The sequence below is a fragment of the Falco peregrinus genome, chromosome 3, assembly GCF_023634155.1.
Source record: "Falco peregrinus isolate bFalPer1 chromosome 3, bFalPer1.pri, whole genome shotgun sequence".
NCBI classification, from domain to species: domain Eukaryota; kingdom Metazoa; phylum Chordata; class Aves; order Falconiformes; family Falconidae; genus Falco; species Falco peregrinus.
The window spans coordinates 38,426,025-38,441,817 of record NC_073723.1 but is presented as its reverse complement, the minus strand read 5'-3'; the positions used below and the strand labels follow the sequence as shown (position 1 = coordinate 38,441,817).

Sequence of the window (15,793 nt, the reverse complement as noted above, 5' to 3'; positions counted from 1 at the left end):
TAGTGGCACCGTTTTCCAAAAAGATCCATTACCCAAATGTCACCCTGTAGCAGCAGGATGTCTGAGATACCCTCAGACTTGTATCAGCATCTCTTTCAGTTAAGAAAATAACTGGAGGAAAAAAGGGGGAGAAATCGACTGCCTGCAATTATTTTCAGGATGTGAACCTGAAAACCGTTTTTTCTTTTTCCTGTGGCAGCCCACGGTTTTCCCGCAGGGAAGGGGGCACCCGCCACAGCCACGTGCTGCGCTGCACCCCAGCACCCTCTGTTAGGCTCGGGGTGCAGCCGGTCACTGTCTGTGTAAAGGCTCGGTTATGTCCCCTCACTTGCTTTACTTTGGTCTTCATATACACGTGCTGCCCTTGGAATAAGGTCCTGAACCAAGGCATAACCTCAAAGTACGGCCTGTACGACACTCAGGCTGTACCAGAGCTAGGACAAGGCTGGGCTTTGCAGGAGCGCAGTGTCCCGCTCCCGCGGTGAGCCCGACCCCGGGGGCGCAGCCGAACGGCGGGTGGCCCCGCCTGGGCGCGGCGGGCTCCCCGCAGGGGGCCTGGGACCGCCCGCGACGGGCGGCTGCCGGGGGGCACCGGCGCTCCAGGCCGGCAACGCGCGGTGCGGCGGGCCCAGCGCCGGAGCGCAGCGGCACGGCGGGGAGGGGCGGGGCGGCAGGGCGGGCAGGGGGGGCAGGGCAGGCCGGCCCGCCCGCCTCGGGGCTGTGGCCGTGAGGGGCCGCCCGGGCCCGCCCGCCCGGCCAATGGGAGCGGCGGTTGTTAGCGGGCCGGGAGGTGGCGGCGTTGCCACAGCAGCCGCGGGACCGCAGCCGGTGGTCGGGGCGCGCCATGGAGGGGCTGGAAGGTGAGAGGCAGCGGTGTGGGCGGCCCCTGCCTTCCCCGGGGGTAACCGGCGGGGCCCGGGGGCGAGCCGGACCGCGCCGCGCCTTTGTGCTGCGGCGGGGGCGTGCTTGGGCGGTGGCGGCGGTGGGAGCCGGGGCCCGGGTGCCGCCTTCCCCGTTCTCGGAGCCCCCTGAGGCGGCGCGGCGGCCTCGCCTCGCTCGGCGGCCGGGAGTGCGGGGAGGCGCCGGGGATGAGGCTGGGGCGCCGCGGGAGGCGGCAGCGTGCTTTTGGGGCGGCGAACAAAGGCGGGCGGCGGCGGGCCCGGGCGCGGCGCCCGGCGGGCTGGGGGTGCGGGGCGGGCGGGGGCGCAGGGCCGGGCCGGCTGCGCTTTGTCTGGGGCGCTGCCGCCGAGCCACGGGGCTGTCGCCGTTCGCCGGCCCCTTCCTGCCGCGGCCGGGCGGGGAGCCCGCTCGGTGATCCGCCGCTGGCCGGGAGTGCCGTGCGCGGGGGACGGCGTGGAGTGGTGCGGGCATCTTTGCCAGGCGCCCTTCTTTGGCAAGCAGACGGCTAAGGTGGGTGTTAGCATACGCTTATGATGCTAGGGAAGCGTTCAGTGCAGCGAAGGCCAGGCAGCGTTTGGCGACAGAGTACTTGCAACTTCCTGCGATGCCGGTTGTTTGAACGAAGACATCGTTGCTCTCCATAGTATCCGTCGTAGCATAGATACTAGCTTGGAGTCTATGAAGTTACAGCTTGCTATCTGAACATTTCTATAGGCCTGTCATTACTGTGTTTTGCAAGCTGCTTTAACTATATTACTTCAGAAAAAATACAGGCCTTTGTGTCACAAAACAGTCATTGTCTTCCGTGCGCTGCTTCGCTAGAGGTAACTCAGTGCTTAAATAGGAGCGAGCACAAACCAGCCTTTGTTCGTTCTCCCTTCTAGCACCGTTGGAGAACAGAAATAATTCTCACTGATTACCTTCTGTCTATTAGTAATTTTACGGTCATCAGACACTGTGCTTATGCCTAGTGACTTCATCGAGACTATCAATTTGGACGTGACTTTGCATTAAAATCCTGGGAGGTTCTCTTTTTGATTTACTTGTTAAGCTTTGCAGACTATTAATGGCCTTTAAATTTTGAAAGGTAGTGTCCGCAGGTTATGAAATAATTTTTTAACAGGCAGTCCAACTGTCATGACAGTCCTGTGAAAATCATACATTGCCTGTCCAGAAGGGGAAAACTTGCTTTAATTTTGACTAAGCTATGTATTTGATTGCGGTTGGGACTGCATATCATCTGCAACCGATCTATCAATTGATTTGGCTGTGAGCTAGTTTACCAAGGCCAGCTATGTATGTGTGTAGCTAACCTTCATAGTAGAGGGTGGGAAGAAAGTAGATCTTCAGATAACAGCAAAAGCCTGAAAAAACATGTAATTTTTGCAGTAGAATTCATCCAGCTTCTGACTTTGCAGGAAATGGTTTACATTTTGTTTGTAATTTAGTATGTGCTGGAAGTGGTGGGAGGAAGAACTGCTAAATCATAGGTGAAATCTCGTGTTTACTCTGTGAACCATTTCTTGAAAGTACTTCAAAAGCTAGAGCTTATCAAAGCATTTTTCCATTACGTGAAATGTTCTTTCTGAAAACCTGAGACTAGTTTGAGAATAGCAGCGTTCATAAGCCATTTCTAAAACTTAAGATGTCTTTGCATTGTGAACACCCATTTCCCACACTGTTGTCTTGCATTCTTGAATACTAAAGTTTAGGAAACTGAAGAATATAGCATTTTGCGTCTTTGTGGATCACTTTGTGGGTTTTTTTTTTTCTTTCTCTAAACAAGTTGCCACAACATAAAATACGTCCTTTTTTTTTGCTTCAAATATTTTGAAGCAAGTGATTTTGCTTTTATTTGCAGTTTTTCAGTTTAAGCTGTCTCTCTTGATGCCCATTAGGTTAGGCTCAGGTGAAGTTTCTGTAGAAAGGTGGCCCAAAAACGGGAACAATGTAGGCCTAACCAGTAACAGTAGTGAATTATTTTGTTGAGTATGAGGCTTTTTTCCAGTCATTGCTCCACCAGCAACTTGGAAGAACGTTACTGGTTGCCATTTTAGATTAAGTTCAGAAGCACAGTTGCACAGTCATATTCATCTCATCCCACGTGGAATTATGGGCTGCTTCTGAAATCTGGTTCAGCCTGCTCCCTCTCTGTATTAGTGCTTAGCAAAATAATGTCCCAGAAATTATTTGTACAGCTGGTCCTGGCAGTTTTGTGCGTGAGTGACATGATTATGGTGCAGGGCAGGACTTTGACTTTTGGCAGTGGTCTGCTGATGTGTTTTTATAACTGTGAAAGATCCCCTCAGGCTTAAGATGCTTGGCCTGGACTTTCAACCCTCAGAAGCTGGTGCTTTACTTTTCTGAAGCTCGGCTTGTAGATGCAAGGTCAGTTTTATTTCTGTTTATTTAAGCATGCTATTAATAAGAAAGAACTCTACCCAGTTTATAATGATTCTTTCCATAATGTGGAGAGCTAACTGTGTGTGAGTTGGCTTGTGGAGCTGCATTAGTGATGTTTAAAAAGTTAAATAGTATTTGCAGCGTTGCAGTTATATTTTCTCACTATGCATGGGTTTAAATATTCAGTGAAATGGCAAGGTAGGTTTCTGTGTGATTTAAAAGTTTTTTCTAAAATTCACTTTTGTTGTTTTTTTTAAAGTCTGTTCCTTTATTATTTTATTAGTGTTTCAGTATTGTTATATTACCAGATTGATACTGAAAGTCAAATTTGTAACTTTAATTCCTTTTATAAAACTTCAGTGCACATTACAAGTGACAAATTTGATGTTAAATCTAAGGTCACTAGCTCAGCTTTTGTTACTTTGCACCCTGTGTGCTGTTCGGCTGTTTTTCAAATTTCATTTAATTTACTGGTGAAAATACTTAAAGCAATAGACTGCCTGAAAACGTAGTGGTCTCTAAGGTGAGTTTAGAAACCTGTTCCTGAGTAGCCCACCATGTGTTGAATCTCAAGGACCATTTTTGATGGGTTAACATGTGCTTGTTGCTTTCAGTGCTGGATGGCAAGTGAAAAGCCGTCACATGGGCAGGCAGGCATGGTTGTGGCTGTTTTGCTTGAAGGAGATGGAGGAGGAGATCTAAGCACTGGATTCCTGACTACATTTAAGCTGGAGCCGTCCAGTGGTGGTATTTGATCTGTTTCTGTCCAGACTGTTGTTTTTTCTGGGAGGATACTGGCAACAGCTGCTTGAGCTGACTAAATAACTGCTTCCCACGCTTGTTCACAACCCATCCCAGCAGGCTTGGACTGCTGTGCTGCCTAAGGAGTAAAGGGCAGAGGGGCAGCTGTGTATGAGGGCAGAAGTCCAGTGCTCTGCAGTAGGTAATGGCAGTGCTTACCAAGCCCCAGTGTTCTCCTTCAGCCTGAGCTTTAGCAGCCAGGAAAGGCTGGTTGTGGTTGGAAGGGGATGGGTGGCTGCTTGCTCGGGAAGTAGCCTGCAGTCTCAAACCCAGAGCTTTTCCTTGCAGATGCCAAGTAGGGACTACTGTGATTAAGCATTTAGACTGTGAGCAGCCTGGGTGTGCCCTCGAGGTTTCATAAGAATAAGGCTTGCTGTATAGCATTTTCTGCCCAGAGCTGTGCTGTAATAGCATTTGTCCCCGGATCCTTCACTGTCACTAATAATTTCTGAGACACCCCACTCCACCCCAAACAGTGCAGGCATTGTAGTTTGGGGTTTTATGTTAGTAATGTGAGTGTTGAAAGTGAGTGCTTATGCTCATTTTGACAGAATTTCTGCATAAGATAATCCCTAGTCTTATTTTTTTCCCCTAATAATGTAGCAAATTATTTCTGTTTTGAAAACAAAAAATATTAATGTGTGTCTTCCTTTCCCTTTAGTGTTCATCTTTGGCTTGCCTCACTGGATGCATGCAGCAGCCTCCTTACTTTGGCAGCCATTTTCTTAAGCTCCTTTTGAGGGAGGCTCCTACCTTTTAGGAACATGTCAGCTTTTTATTTTTAATGTATCTTGTCTGTCCAGCAGAAGGAAGAATTAATTTTATGGTACTTTTCTTAAACCAGCAAGTTGGAAACTATTAAAGATTGAAATGAACAACTACTATTAATGTATTTTCTTTTTAAGGAGTTGTTTGTCTCTGGTAGCCTTTAAAACATAATGATAAATACGACTTTGCATTGAACTGCTGTGTTTCACTAGGCATATTTGCACCTCTGTTAAGTGGTCCAATTTTGACATTTATTACACTGCATAATTGTGGTCAATGTATTTTCTGTTTCTAAGGCAATTATGTTTTTACTTTCTGATTAATGTTTTTGCTTCAGCGAAGAATTTGAAATTAAATGTTTTACTTAAGGAAAAATTTTGAAAGCTAAGTTTAGCCTGATATAATAGAAGTGTGCTATCAGAATGTATTTCACCTTTAAAAGAGTGGAAGTAATACATATCAACAGGGATTTGTAGAACTAATAGATTTTACACCGTTTTCTATATCTTTTTGTAGAATTCTTGCATTTTTAACTTTAATTGTAGTCACTAGATTGATCTAGTAATTTAATCCAATTGTTTGAATATAGTGGGAAGATGAATCTACTGTATCTGCGCACACATACATGATGTGGTTATCAAAAGCACTTATTGCATTTTTGGTAAAATCTAGTTCCAGGAGCATGCTCAACAGTTAACTGGAGCGGGTGAGGAGTGGGGTTACTTTTTAAAGAAATCCTAGGGCAGGCAGGCAAACTAGGAAGCAATATATTATGCATGAAGTTTATTATAAAAGTTGTTGTTAACACATTATTTTATTGTTAACCAAGTAATGTTCTGATAAACAAGCAGACTTAGATTGGGATTGCTCTGTGCAATTACATTTGAGTATTAAAGTATGTAACTCCAGAACTGCTTTGGGGGTCATGGGTGCAAAGCAGTCTTGGTTCAAAGCTAGTCTTTGCTTGACAGCCTGCCTGCAGTCATCATGGTGCTTGTAGCCTAGTGCAGGAGAACAGTGAGTTTATGATGATAAAGCAGGATTGTGTAACATGTACATAGATTTTGCAGGTCACATGCTTTCTAGTAGCTTCAGTTGATCTTAAAGGTCATTAATAGAAGACCAGATAATGTATCTGGAAGTCAGATCGATCAAATAGTGCTGCTTATTTGCCTTTGGTTTTGTTGTGTTTCCGTACAACTAGAGGGGAAGCTCTCATAGATCTTTCTGGATAATTGTCGTGATTGAGTGCCTCTCTAAAATGCCTGTACATTAACATGCACAGTATGGGAACAAATGGGAGAAATTGGAGGTCTGAATGCAGTTGCAGGGCTAGGACCTTACTGGGATTGTGCGTAGGTGGTAGGGCAGCTCGCAGGACTGCAGTCTTGTGGTTGAATACAGGCTCTTCAGGAAGAGCCAGCTGGATGGCAAGGGGAAGGTTGCCCTTTATGTGGGAGAGCAGTGAGAATGCATGGGGCTTTTCTGTGGAGCCACCTGCAAGCTTATGGATCAGGGTTATCAGGCAGACCAGCGTGGGAAACATCGTGGGTGTCTGCTACAAGCCACCTGATCAAGAAAAAGATGTGGCCTCCTTCACATAATTGGAAGGAGCCTCATATTCACAGGCCCTGGTCTTCATGAGAGACAGCTTTGTGATGCCTGCTGGAGAGACAAATCAGCAAGGTACAAGTAATCTAGGAGCTTCTGGTATGCACTGATGACAGATTCCTGACCCAGCTGATTGAGGAGCTGACTGGGGAGGCACCCCAGCTGCACTTCATAATGTGAAGGTACGGGGCAGCCTTACCTGCAGTGACCTGCAGATGATTGAATTCAGGATCCTGAGAGGAGGGAGCTGAGCAAATAGCAGAATCTCAACCCTGGACTTCAGGAGAGTAGGCTTGGACTTGTTCAGGGATCTGCTTGGAAGAATCCCATGAGATATGGCCCCAGAGAGGAGTCTAGGAGAGCTGGTTATTTTTAGGGATATATAATGTGACATTGGCATGTTTTCTCATTAAAAGTTACACTTCATATGAGGAAGGGAGGAAAGGACAGTTACAGAAAAGGTGAGCACACCATCATGCATGCGAGTTGTGTGTATGCTGCTATATGCAACCATTTTGGACTGCAATGCAATTAATTTCTCAGTCACAAAAAACCCCTTCTCAGAATCCTTGTCCAGTTTGTCACTTTGAGGCAATGGGGTGCTCCTTGATATGTTATTTTCAAGTAAGTAATGCCATACTCACCATCATCAGACTCATGTTTAGTGCAATAACAGTAATTTTGACAAATACAATGCACTTGCTGAAGAGCTGATATAAAAGCATGCAGAGTTACTACGAAAATCTTAAGCTTTTTAGCTTGAAGGAATGGAAGTTATGCTGCTTTCTGTTATGTTTTGGAAGCAGAAGTGACAGATTTATGCAAGATTAGACTGCATTGTCAATACAGAAGAGAATTCTTGAGGCTTTCCTCTAAAATCAGGGATGGATAGATTGATAAAAGTAGGTTGGTTTGCTGTTTGTTACATAATTGTGAATAACTTCACTGCATAAAAATATCAAAGTATATGAATGGTTGAATACTAGGAGACAGAGCTTACTATAATTTCATCTTCCTTTCTCTTAATTCTTCCTGTAAACTGCTGAATATCATAGGTGAGAAGGGATTTGCTTGGTGGGATAAATCATGCATGTCATCAATTATTAAGCAGAATTTACGAAAGTATGGCAAGTACTGCCTGTTGTTAAGCAGTATAGTGTGTTTGTGTGACTTTCATTTGCATTTCAGAATTCCTTTCAGCAAAATAATGAAAACTTGCAAAAGTTGCACTCTTATTGGTATATGCTTTTCTACTTTTGTACATTCATATTTTTATTCTATTATTTAGTGCTCTTTAAAATTGCACTTTAAAAATTGATTCTCTAAATGGTATTTGGCTGTCCAAAGTAGTGTTCCCTTACCTATGTCACCACATCAGTATCATTTTTAGGTGGCTCTTGTTTGTAGTATTTGTTATTAGTCTTTTCAGACTATTGTTAATGTGTTGATTAAAAAATATAACCCAGTCATTACCAATTAGTGGATGTATGTTGGAGACTGACAGTCCTCAAAGAGCTAGATGCTGTGCCTTGATGGTACAGATTCCAATTAATATGGGGAATGCAGTGCATTTTTTTTAATGAAGTATATGGAACTCTTAAGTGGAAAATGTCTTGCTTCTAGAGATGGGAGGGGAGTTATACTAAAAGAAGTAAATACAATTTTGCAGAAGAATTTGGCAAGCACTCTTCAAGTATTAACGTTCAGCAGCTGCAGATTACTTGCTGGTTTCAAATAGATGCCCAGACTCAAGACTGGAAATCGTACCAGAGTGTTTCTGCAAGTTTGAATTCAGTGAAGCTTGATGGTTTTGATTATCACAGTTTTCTGGCCCAAGTCATTTAGTACTGCCACTGCTGCAGATAAATAAAAGGTTTAGAAGGGCAGGGTTTACAACATGACAAAATACTGTTACTGGAGACTTCAGTGCAGTCTTCTTTGAAGCATTCTGTACTTGATATCAAGTGAAGACACATACTAGAGCATACAAAGCTCTCCAAAAGAGAAAACTGTAATAAACCTTTAGTTAATAGATCTTCAGTAATACTAAAGACCTGCTCCTTCTAGGTGTGGAGTCTTTACACAGCTGCTTAATTTGTAAACGTGACAGCAAGAGGTAGCATTATGCCTGTAACTGTCGGGTTGAACTTGTATGTATTGATGGGTCCACATGTTGTACTGAGAAAGGTAATCTGAACTGACAGCTTGCGCTTTCCTCTGTAAATCAGTTGCTGTTTTTGAACATGAGAATAGAGAAAGGTTGTTCCCTGGACATTTAGGTTTCAAGGAAGTCTATAAGAGTATTGAAAATACCGTGCTAGATCTGAGGGACTGACTGTACAGCTATGTTGTCAGCTAAACTCCAAGGTCAGAAAGTGTGGGTAACTGGACAGTGACAGTATTGAAAAGGAATGTGTTCAGTAACTTAGGTATAGGTAGAAAAAAATATTTGTAAGGTGGTTGTACTCTGGAAGTAGCTGGAGGAGGAAGAGCTGTGACATGGTTTAGAAACACAAGGGATGAGATTATTGTAGTGCTGCTAATAAAACTTCCAATCTAGTTATTTAACGCAGATACCCAGCATTGTACTAAGCTGAACCCTGTGTGTTCATTTGAGACTTTGTTTTGGGCAGAAAGTAGGAGAATAGGGTGTGACACTGTATATCATAGTTTTGGCATCACTTCAACTGAAATACTACCTTTTCCTTTGGTATTCACATAGCCATTTTCAACATAGTTCTCTTTTCCCGAAGTGTGTTTAGATTAGATAAACTAATAATTATGTCTGTCCTTTTCCAAGTTAATTATATTCATTTATGTTTAATACAAGCATGTAAACTGCTGGTGATTAGTGGTATTAAAGATAGAAAAAGGAAGAAGTGTAGCTGCTGGATCTTGGGTTGTCTGTGGTTGTATAACCAAAATTATGGTAATCCCTGCATTGTTGCTAGATTTAAAGAAGACTGAAGAAAATTACAGTGACACCATTTTACTACCAATTTGTATTCTCAGACTAATTTGCCAAGAAAATCCTTCTGTTTCTTGATTTAAGTGCTCCCTTTTTTTAACCTCCCCCCCAGCCCCCCGCCAATACATCCCAATTTAACAACCATTTCTGGTAACTTTTTTTGTTCAGGAAAAAAAATTCAGTCAGTCCATGACTGACTGCTTTAGATATCATGTATGAATGCCTTTAAAACAAACAAACAAAACCCCAACCCAAACAAAAAAAAAAAAATCAAACTAAAACTAGCTCTTTTGCAACTTTCACAATTTTATTCCCATGTTTTATTTTTAAATTAATAGATTTCATGTTGATGATACTACTAACCCTTCTGTAAGAGAAGGCTCATGGGCTCCTAGAGAGGAATGTTAAGGTTTTGTGGTTTGGTTTTGTTTTGGTGTTGGTTTTGGGTTTGTTTGTTTGTTTTTTACTTTAAAAGTGAGGGAAGTTGGAGGAATGCTTAAGAAACTGAAGGAATAAGTGTGCAACTCTAAAGGACTGTAGGCTTCTCATTTTCAACAAAACTTAAGGAACTTTGGTTTTTTAAAATAACTTCCTTTTGTGTTTTGGGTCACTGATTTGTGTTATGGGGGGAGGAGGTGCTGGCAGTAGAAATAGCTCTTGGCAAATGTGATTAAGTACCTGCCAGCAGCAAAGGAGGGTAGGAATGCTGTAAGAAAATCCAGCTCTGTAACCGTAGCTGCAATGAGTGCTAATGGGCGTCGGTATGTTATGCGTAAATACTGCTTGACCAGGTGAGCATCTATCAAGTCTACTTAATGGTGAATTTAAACACAAGCCCGAATTCCAGAGTTCAATGGACAGAAGGAAATGGTGGGAAATGTAGCTTTTCTTTTACTAAGGCGGGTATTTGAAAGAATTCTTCTCTCAGCTAAATCCTAAATCTGATACTATACACCTGATTTCAAGATCACTAGTTCAGATTCATTTCATCTAATTTCTTGAAGATGCAAACAGTGCCATTTTGTATTTCCATGAAATACCTCTCTTGCTTGTTTCTGTGAAGCTGTGGGTTATATTAGAATTATGTGATAAAAGGAAGTTAAACTCTTTAGCAGAAGTTGAGTTTGCAGTGATGTCTGCTAGCATATTAAGAGTGCTGAGAGCACTAAAGAATGAAGTAATGAAACAAACAAAATACATCTGTGTATACCTTGTATTTTTTAGTGGGAGAATTGAGAAAATCTTTCAACCATTGCTGCAAACCCTAGAGGAAAATGTTGAGGGCAGGTTCTAGTCATCTAAGCGATGTATGAACAGTATGGGTGTTACTACTTGTGATGAATATTATATTCAGATTTGTGGGTTTAAGAAAACAGATCTATGGAAAAATTTTGAGACATGGTTGTTTAAAATAGATTGAAAAAATACAGTTAACAATAAAAATAAGTTCCTAGTCAATGTTGATAATATGCAAGTATAATTCAGGTGCGAGGATAGAAGAAAAACAAGATTTATCTGCACATTTTCTATTTTTCCTACTTCCCCCTACTTGTGTACATCTAAACTCACATATGTTTAGATGACACCAAAGGAAGATGATTACAGCTTCAGCTGTAAAACTCGGTTACTGTCAGTATGGTCCTGCTAGGCTGTGACAAGGGCCTGTTCATGTCTATGTGGAAAAGGTATATAAACTGAAGATTTGAACATAAATATTTTAAACTGCAAAACATTTTTCATACTATTTGTGATTTTTAAAATGGATTGTGCTCTGTAGTATATTCATACAATTAATACCTTATATGTAGTTACATACTGATGATGAATTTCATTCAAGTAATTGAAAAGGCAGAAATAGACCTAATGGTTACATATTGGTGCTAGAAATCTCACCTGACTTTAATCTTTATATTTGGGAAAGAAGGTTTTCAATGCGAAACATGGCTGCCTGAATCTACATTTGTTTGCCATGAAACATTTTGTTAAATTGCCCATTTTTTTCAGGACTGGTCCTACAGTTAGTTGACAAGTTGTATGTTTAGATGGAAAATTGTTTTCCACTGGGGAACTGGGAACAAAAACTGATCAAATCATTGAACATCACTGTGTTCATAAACTTGTTAAAGCCATTAGTTTGCCTAAAATAGAAGTCAACTCAAAGTCTGTTTGGTTTACCTTCATATAAATAGAGGGAGATGTATTCTCTGCAATAGTCTGAGTATAGAGAAAGCAACTAGTAAGTCTCAAAACTTAACCCAAACTTAATGCCTCTTTATTGATATGTATGTGATAATAAAAATATCCCTCTGGGACATTACTAGATGCCTGTTATTGGGAAACCTGGAGTGGAGTTTTTAATCTCTGCTATGACTGCATTGCATAATGTGTACTATATGAATATATTTGCTTGCATAGGCTTGGATACTTTGATTTGTTGGTCTTTTATCTCGTTCTGTGAATCTTTGGTAACACAACTGTAAATGTTATATACAAATGCTTGAATATCAGCAACATCATAAATGCTTCTGTAAACTGTCAGTAATAATCCAAATAAAATATATAGCAAAAATAGCATTAAAGAGTTTTTCTTTACAAGACAAAGTAGAATAGTTTAACTTAGTAGAGAAAATTAAGTGATGGCACATGACATATGTTTGATACTGTAACAGGTGATTCTCTTCTAAAGACACAGAAATACCCACTAAATATTCTTGGTCTGTGTTTGGGCTGTCATGGTGACTTGCAGTGAAACTGCCATTTGCATGTTGATTTACAGGCATCCTTTCAAAGGTGCAGAGTTTCACGTTGTCAGTTATCAGAGCTGATGGTGACATGTTGCTGGGCCTGACTGCTTCCAAAAGTACATAAGGACTTGTGCATCTTCTCCTTTCTCATCTGCATAGTCTCTGCACAGTTCAAAGAATGTATACTTTTACAGTAAAAACTTATTGAAAAATATATGAGGTTAGCAATCTAGGAATAAATTTTTATCATGAATTTCAGTAAATTTTCATAATGAAGTATGGGTTTGTGGTGTGTGTTTTGATTTGATTTTTTTTTTTTTTTTTAAGGTGAGCTTACAGTGCAAACTGGAGATCTGTTGCCATGTAGGATTTGTGGAAGGACTTTCTTTCCAGCAGCACTGGTAAGTGGTATGAGCACCATTGGCTTTTGGATCAGATAAGTTGATATGAGAGTTAAGCAATGGTCACTACAGCTAAAAAAAAGTAGATATAGATGCTTAGGTGTTGGTGGGACTTTTTGTGTGGTTTTTTTTCCCCCCAGGTAATTATTGATTCCAGTTGTCTCAGTTTTAAGCTCCTTCGAAGGAGGTTAATTTTATTGCATCATCCCATCACTTTCTGAAAATACATCCTTCTAAAAGCATCTTCTCTATGGTCACAAAATCATTCCTTGCCTCTGCAGATGTAATTTCTGGTATTATGCAGACTCAGCTAGTAAATGAAGTGTTTTGTTAGCCATCTTCAAAATACTGTCTTCTCTGATCTTAATAGAAATTGCTCCCTCCTTAAACATGTGTATGGATTTCAGACACCTCTGATTTGTCTTGCCACTCAATGCAAATGCAGCCTACCTAGCATGAGGGGTTTTATTTGTAAGAAGCAAATACAGATGCCTTCTATTTTTCTTCTTCATTGCCCAAGATTTTGTGACCATGTGTATGCATTTGTAAATTCCTGTAGTTCCGTTTAAAAAGTAATGGCTGGCATAAACATTTGAGTGAAAGCAGTCTGATCTTGCTCATCCAGGGTTGGGCCTTGTTTGCTGACTGGCATATTGAGAGAGAAGGAAATAACATGTTAATAACTTGCATTTCTGAAAGTAAGTTCTACATTCTCCTTTTTGTTTTTCTTCTGCTTGTAGAAAAAACATGGGCCCATTTGCCAAAAAACTTCTGCCAAGAAAAGGAAGACATTTGATTCCAGCCGACAGAGAGCAGAAGGAACTGATATCCCCACAGTAAAACCTCTTAAGCCACGGGTATGTTATAATTTACTCTGCATATGAACATTTTAGGCAGGATATGTATGCATTATAATAAGGCTTATTTCTCCTGACAATTTGTGATAATTAAATCAACTAGAATGCGGAAGATATCTAACTATAATGTTGTATACTAAAATAAGGCACCTACTTAGCTTAAATTAAGAGTTTCTAACATATAAAGCTCTTTCTGTTTTGGCTTCCTAGCCAGAACCACCCAAAAAACCTTCCAACTGGAGACGGAAGCATGAGGAATTTATAGCAACTATACGAGCAGCCAAAGGACTTAATCTTAAAGATGGTGGAAAACTCCCTCCACCGCCTCCGCCATCATATGACCCTGGTATGTAAAAATAGAGTACTTCAGAGATATTTTTTTATTTATTTTAAACTTGATTTGTAGAAAATTTGAATTGGAAAGGAATTTGTTGGAATACAATCTTCACAAGTCCTTGAAGATGACTGTCTGATTATCCCTATACAGATGCTGGTTTGTGACTGTGGGTCTGGCTGGCTAGCATACTGTGTAGCTTTCAAAGCCCATGACTTCGTTTTTAATGCATTGAAAGGTAGTTGTGGCTGATTTGCAGCTTGCTACTGTCTTTTAAACCATAGGCTGGGCAAACAGTTTCCACACCTTGTTTCTGTCTGCAACAGTGAACTGCTCAGAAAGACCAGACTACCTTTTTAATTAGCTACCAATGCTGAACAGCCACAACCTGTTTATATTGTAGGAATGCATGTCAACTGTGTTCTTCAAATATAGTCTCCCCCATTTCTTGCTGAATTCACATTTAGTTTCATGTGTGCTGTAGTGTGCATGTGGCCCTTCCTCATGTAGTAGGGCTACGTGCATTATGGGTATGTGAGATGTGTGGGATCTGTGTTAACAAGAGAGTGCCAGTCCTTGAGTGCCTTCAGAACTGAGGCTGGGTAAAGTGTTGAAGCAGTCTGATTGTGAGTGAGGAGGTGATACCCTTTCCAGTTGACTTCTGTGATATGACAATAGGCTGGAGAATATTTCTCTTTTCTTGCCTCAAGAGCTAAATCATTTGGTTAGCTCAATGGCTGTTTTCATGAAGATTGGAAAAAACTGAAGCATCTGTGTGCTTCTGCCTGTCTGTGGTCAAGTGAGGATGTGAGTGTTCCCTGCCTTGTTTCTCTACAGGAAATGTTAGTCCAGTATTAGGATTGTAATTGTGCATTCATAGTAAAAGGTGAAGTAGTATGAGTCGGCATTCAGAACACACTATCTTGAAATGCTATATGCATTTTAAAGTAAAGTAAAACCAGTAGCTAATGCTGTGGATAAGAAACAAAGCTCGATCATGGAAAGGATCATTAATAATCTAGTTGTATAGGTTCTGAATTACAAGCAGGAGAGCCCAGAACTAGCTTGGAAAAGCTACGAAAATGGTGCTCCCTTGGTTCCAGAGACTGCAAATGGGTTTGAAATGAAGAAAGTAACTTTATTCAGCCCACTTGAGAGCAGATAGAAGGTAAAGGGGAAAAAAAGACACTTGTGCCTCTGTTTCTTTTTTTCTGTGTTTTTTTACTTTTTCCAGGCTGAGTCTTACTGGTTTTAGTTTCCTGGCTTCATCCTGCTGCACTGGGTAAGACTTAGGAGGACGGAGCTAGGAATGAGGTGAAGCTGCACAGATCCTCTTCTCACAAACAGAACAAAAATAGAGCAGGGACAGCTCCTGTTGTTCCTTTTCCACTTATAGGAAAGAGGGAGAAATATGCATATCATAGAGAGTGTTCATCCTCTCCTCAGCTCTCTGTGGCATACCCATTCCTAACTAGCTGCTAGTCTTCTTCCTTTTAAAAGGAAGGAGTTCTGTGTTAATGTTTCCTATTTAATTTTGTGCTTTGAGTTTTCAAGCAAGTAGTATGGCTAGTTCTTTGATCTCCTCTTCCAGCATTTCTTTAGAAGGAGTATGGAATAGTCTCATGATAGTAAGAAGGACCTTGAGTCACCCCATTTGCATTGAAATTGAGTGTGTATGTGTACTGCCGCCTTATTTTGTTTAATTTGTATTTTATAAAGTTTACAATGAATACTAACAGTTCTTCTGGATGGTATGAACAGTACTTCCAGATAGCCAGGTGTCTGACTAGTGCTAAATGTTTTAGAAGCATGAAAATACAGTCCCTGATTCTTAAAAGAGTATGCGTTAATCCTCTGCTTTGAAAGTCTTCTGTAGGAACTGATTTGTATGCCAGTTGGAAGTATCTTTTCTTACTATCTAGGGACTTCCATAGCTTTGCTTTTTTGCTTTTATGTTTTTAACTTTGGGTCTGTCTTGGTTTGGCCTAAGATATTATAGTTCGTCT

General features: G+C 41.2%; 1 protein-coding gene across 2 annotated transcripts in view; it reads left to right on the top strand.

The window, feature by feature from the left end:
* Window positions 1-718: 718 nt before the first annotated feature.
* Window positions 719-15,793, top strand: part of ZC2HC1A (zinc finger C2HC-type containing 1A) — a 30,830-nt gene continuing 15,755 nt past the window's right edge. For both annotated transcript variants that reach the window (XM_055799721.1, XM_055799720.1), the window contains exons 1-4: window positions 719-860; window positions 12,523-12,596; window positions 13,337-13,453; window positions 13,664-13,799. In XM_055799721.1, the coding sequence (XP_055655696.1) occupies window positions 845-860; window positions 12,523-12,596; window positions 13,337-13,453; window positions 13,664-13,799 (343 nt within the window). In that variant the 5' untranslated portion in view covers window positions 719-844. The remainder of the gene's footprint in view (window positions 861-12,522; window positions 12,597-13,336; window positions 13,454-13,663; window positions 13,800-15,793) is intronic.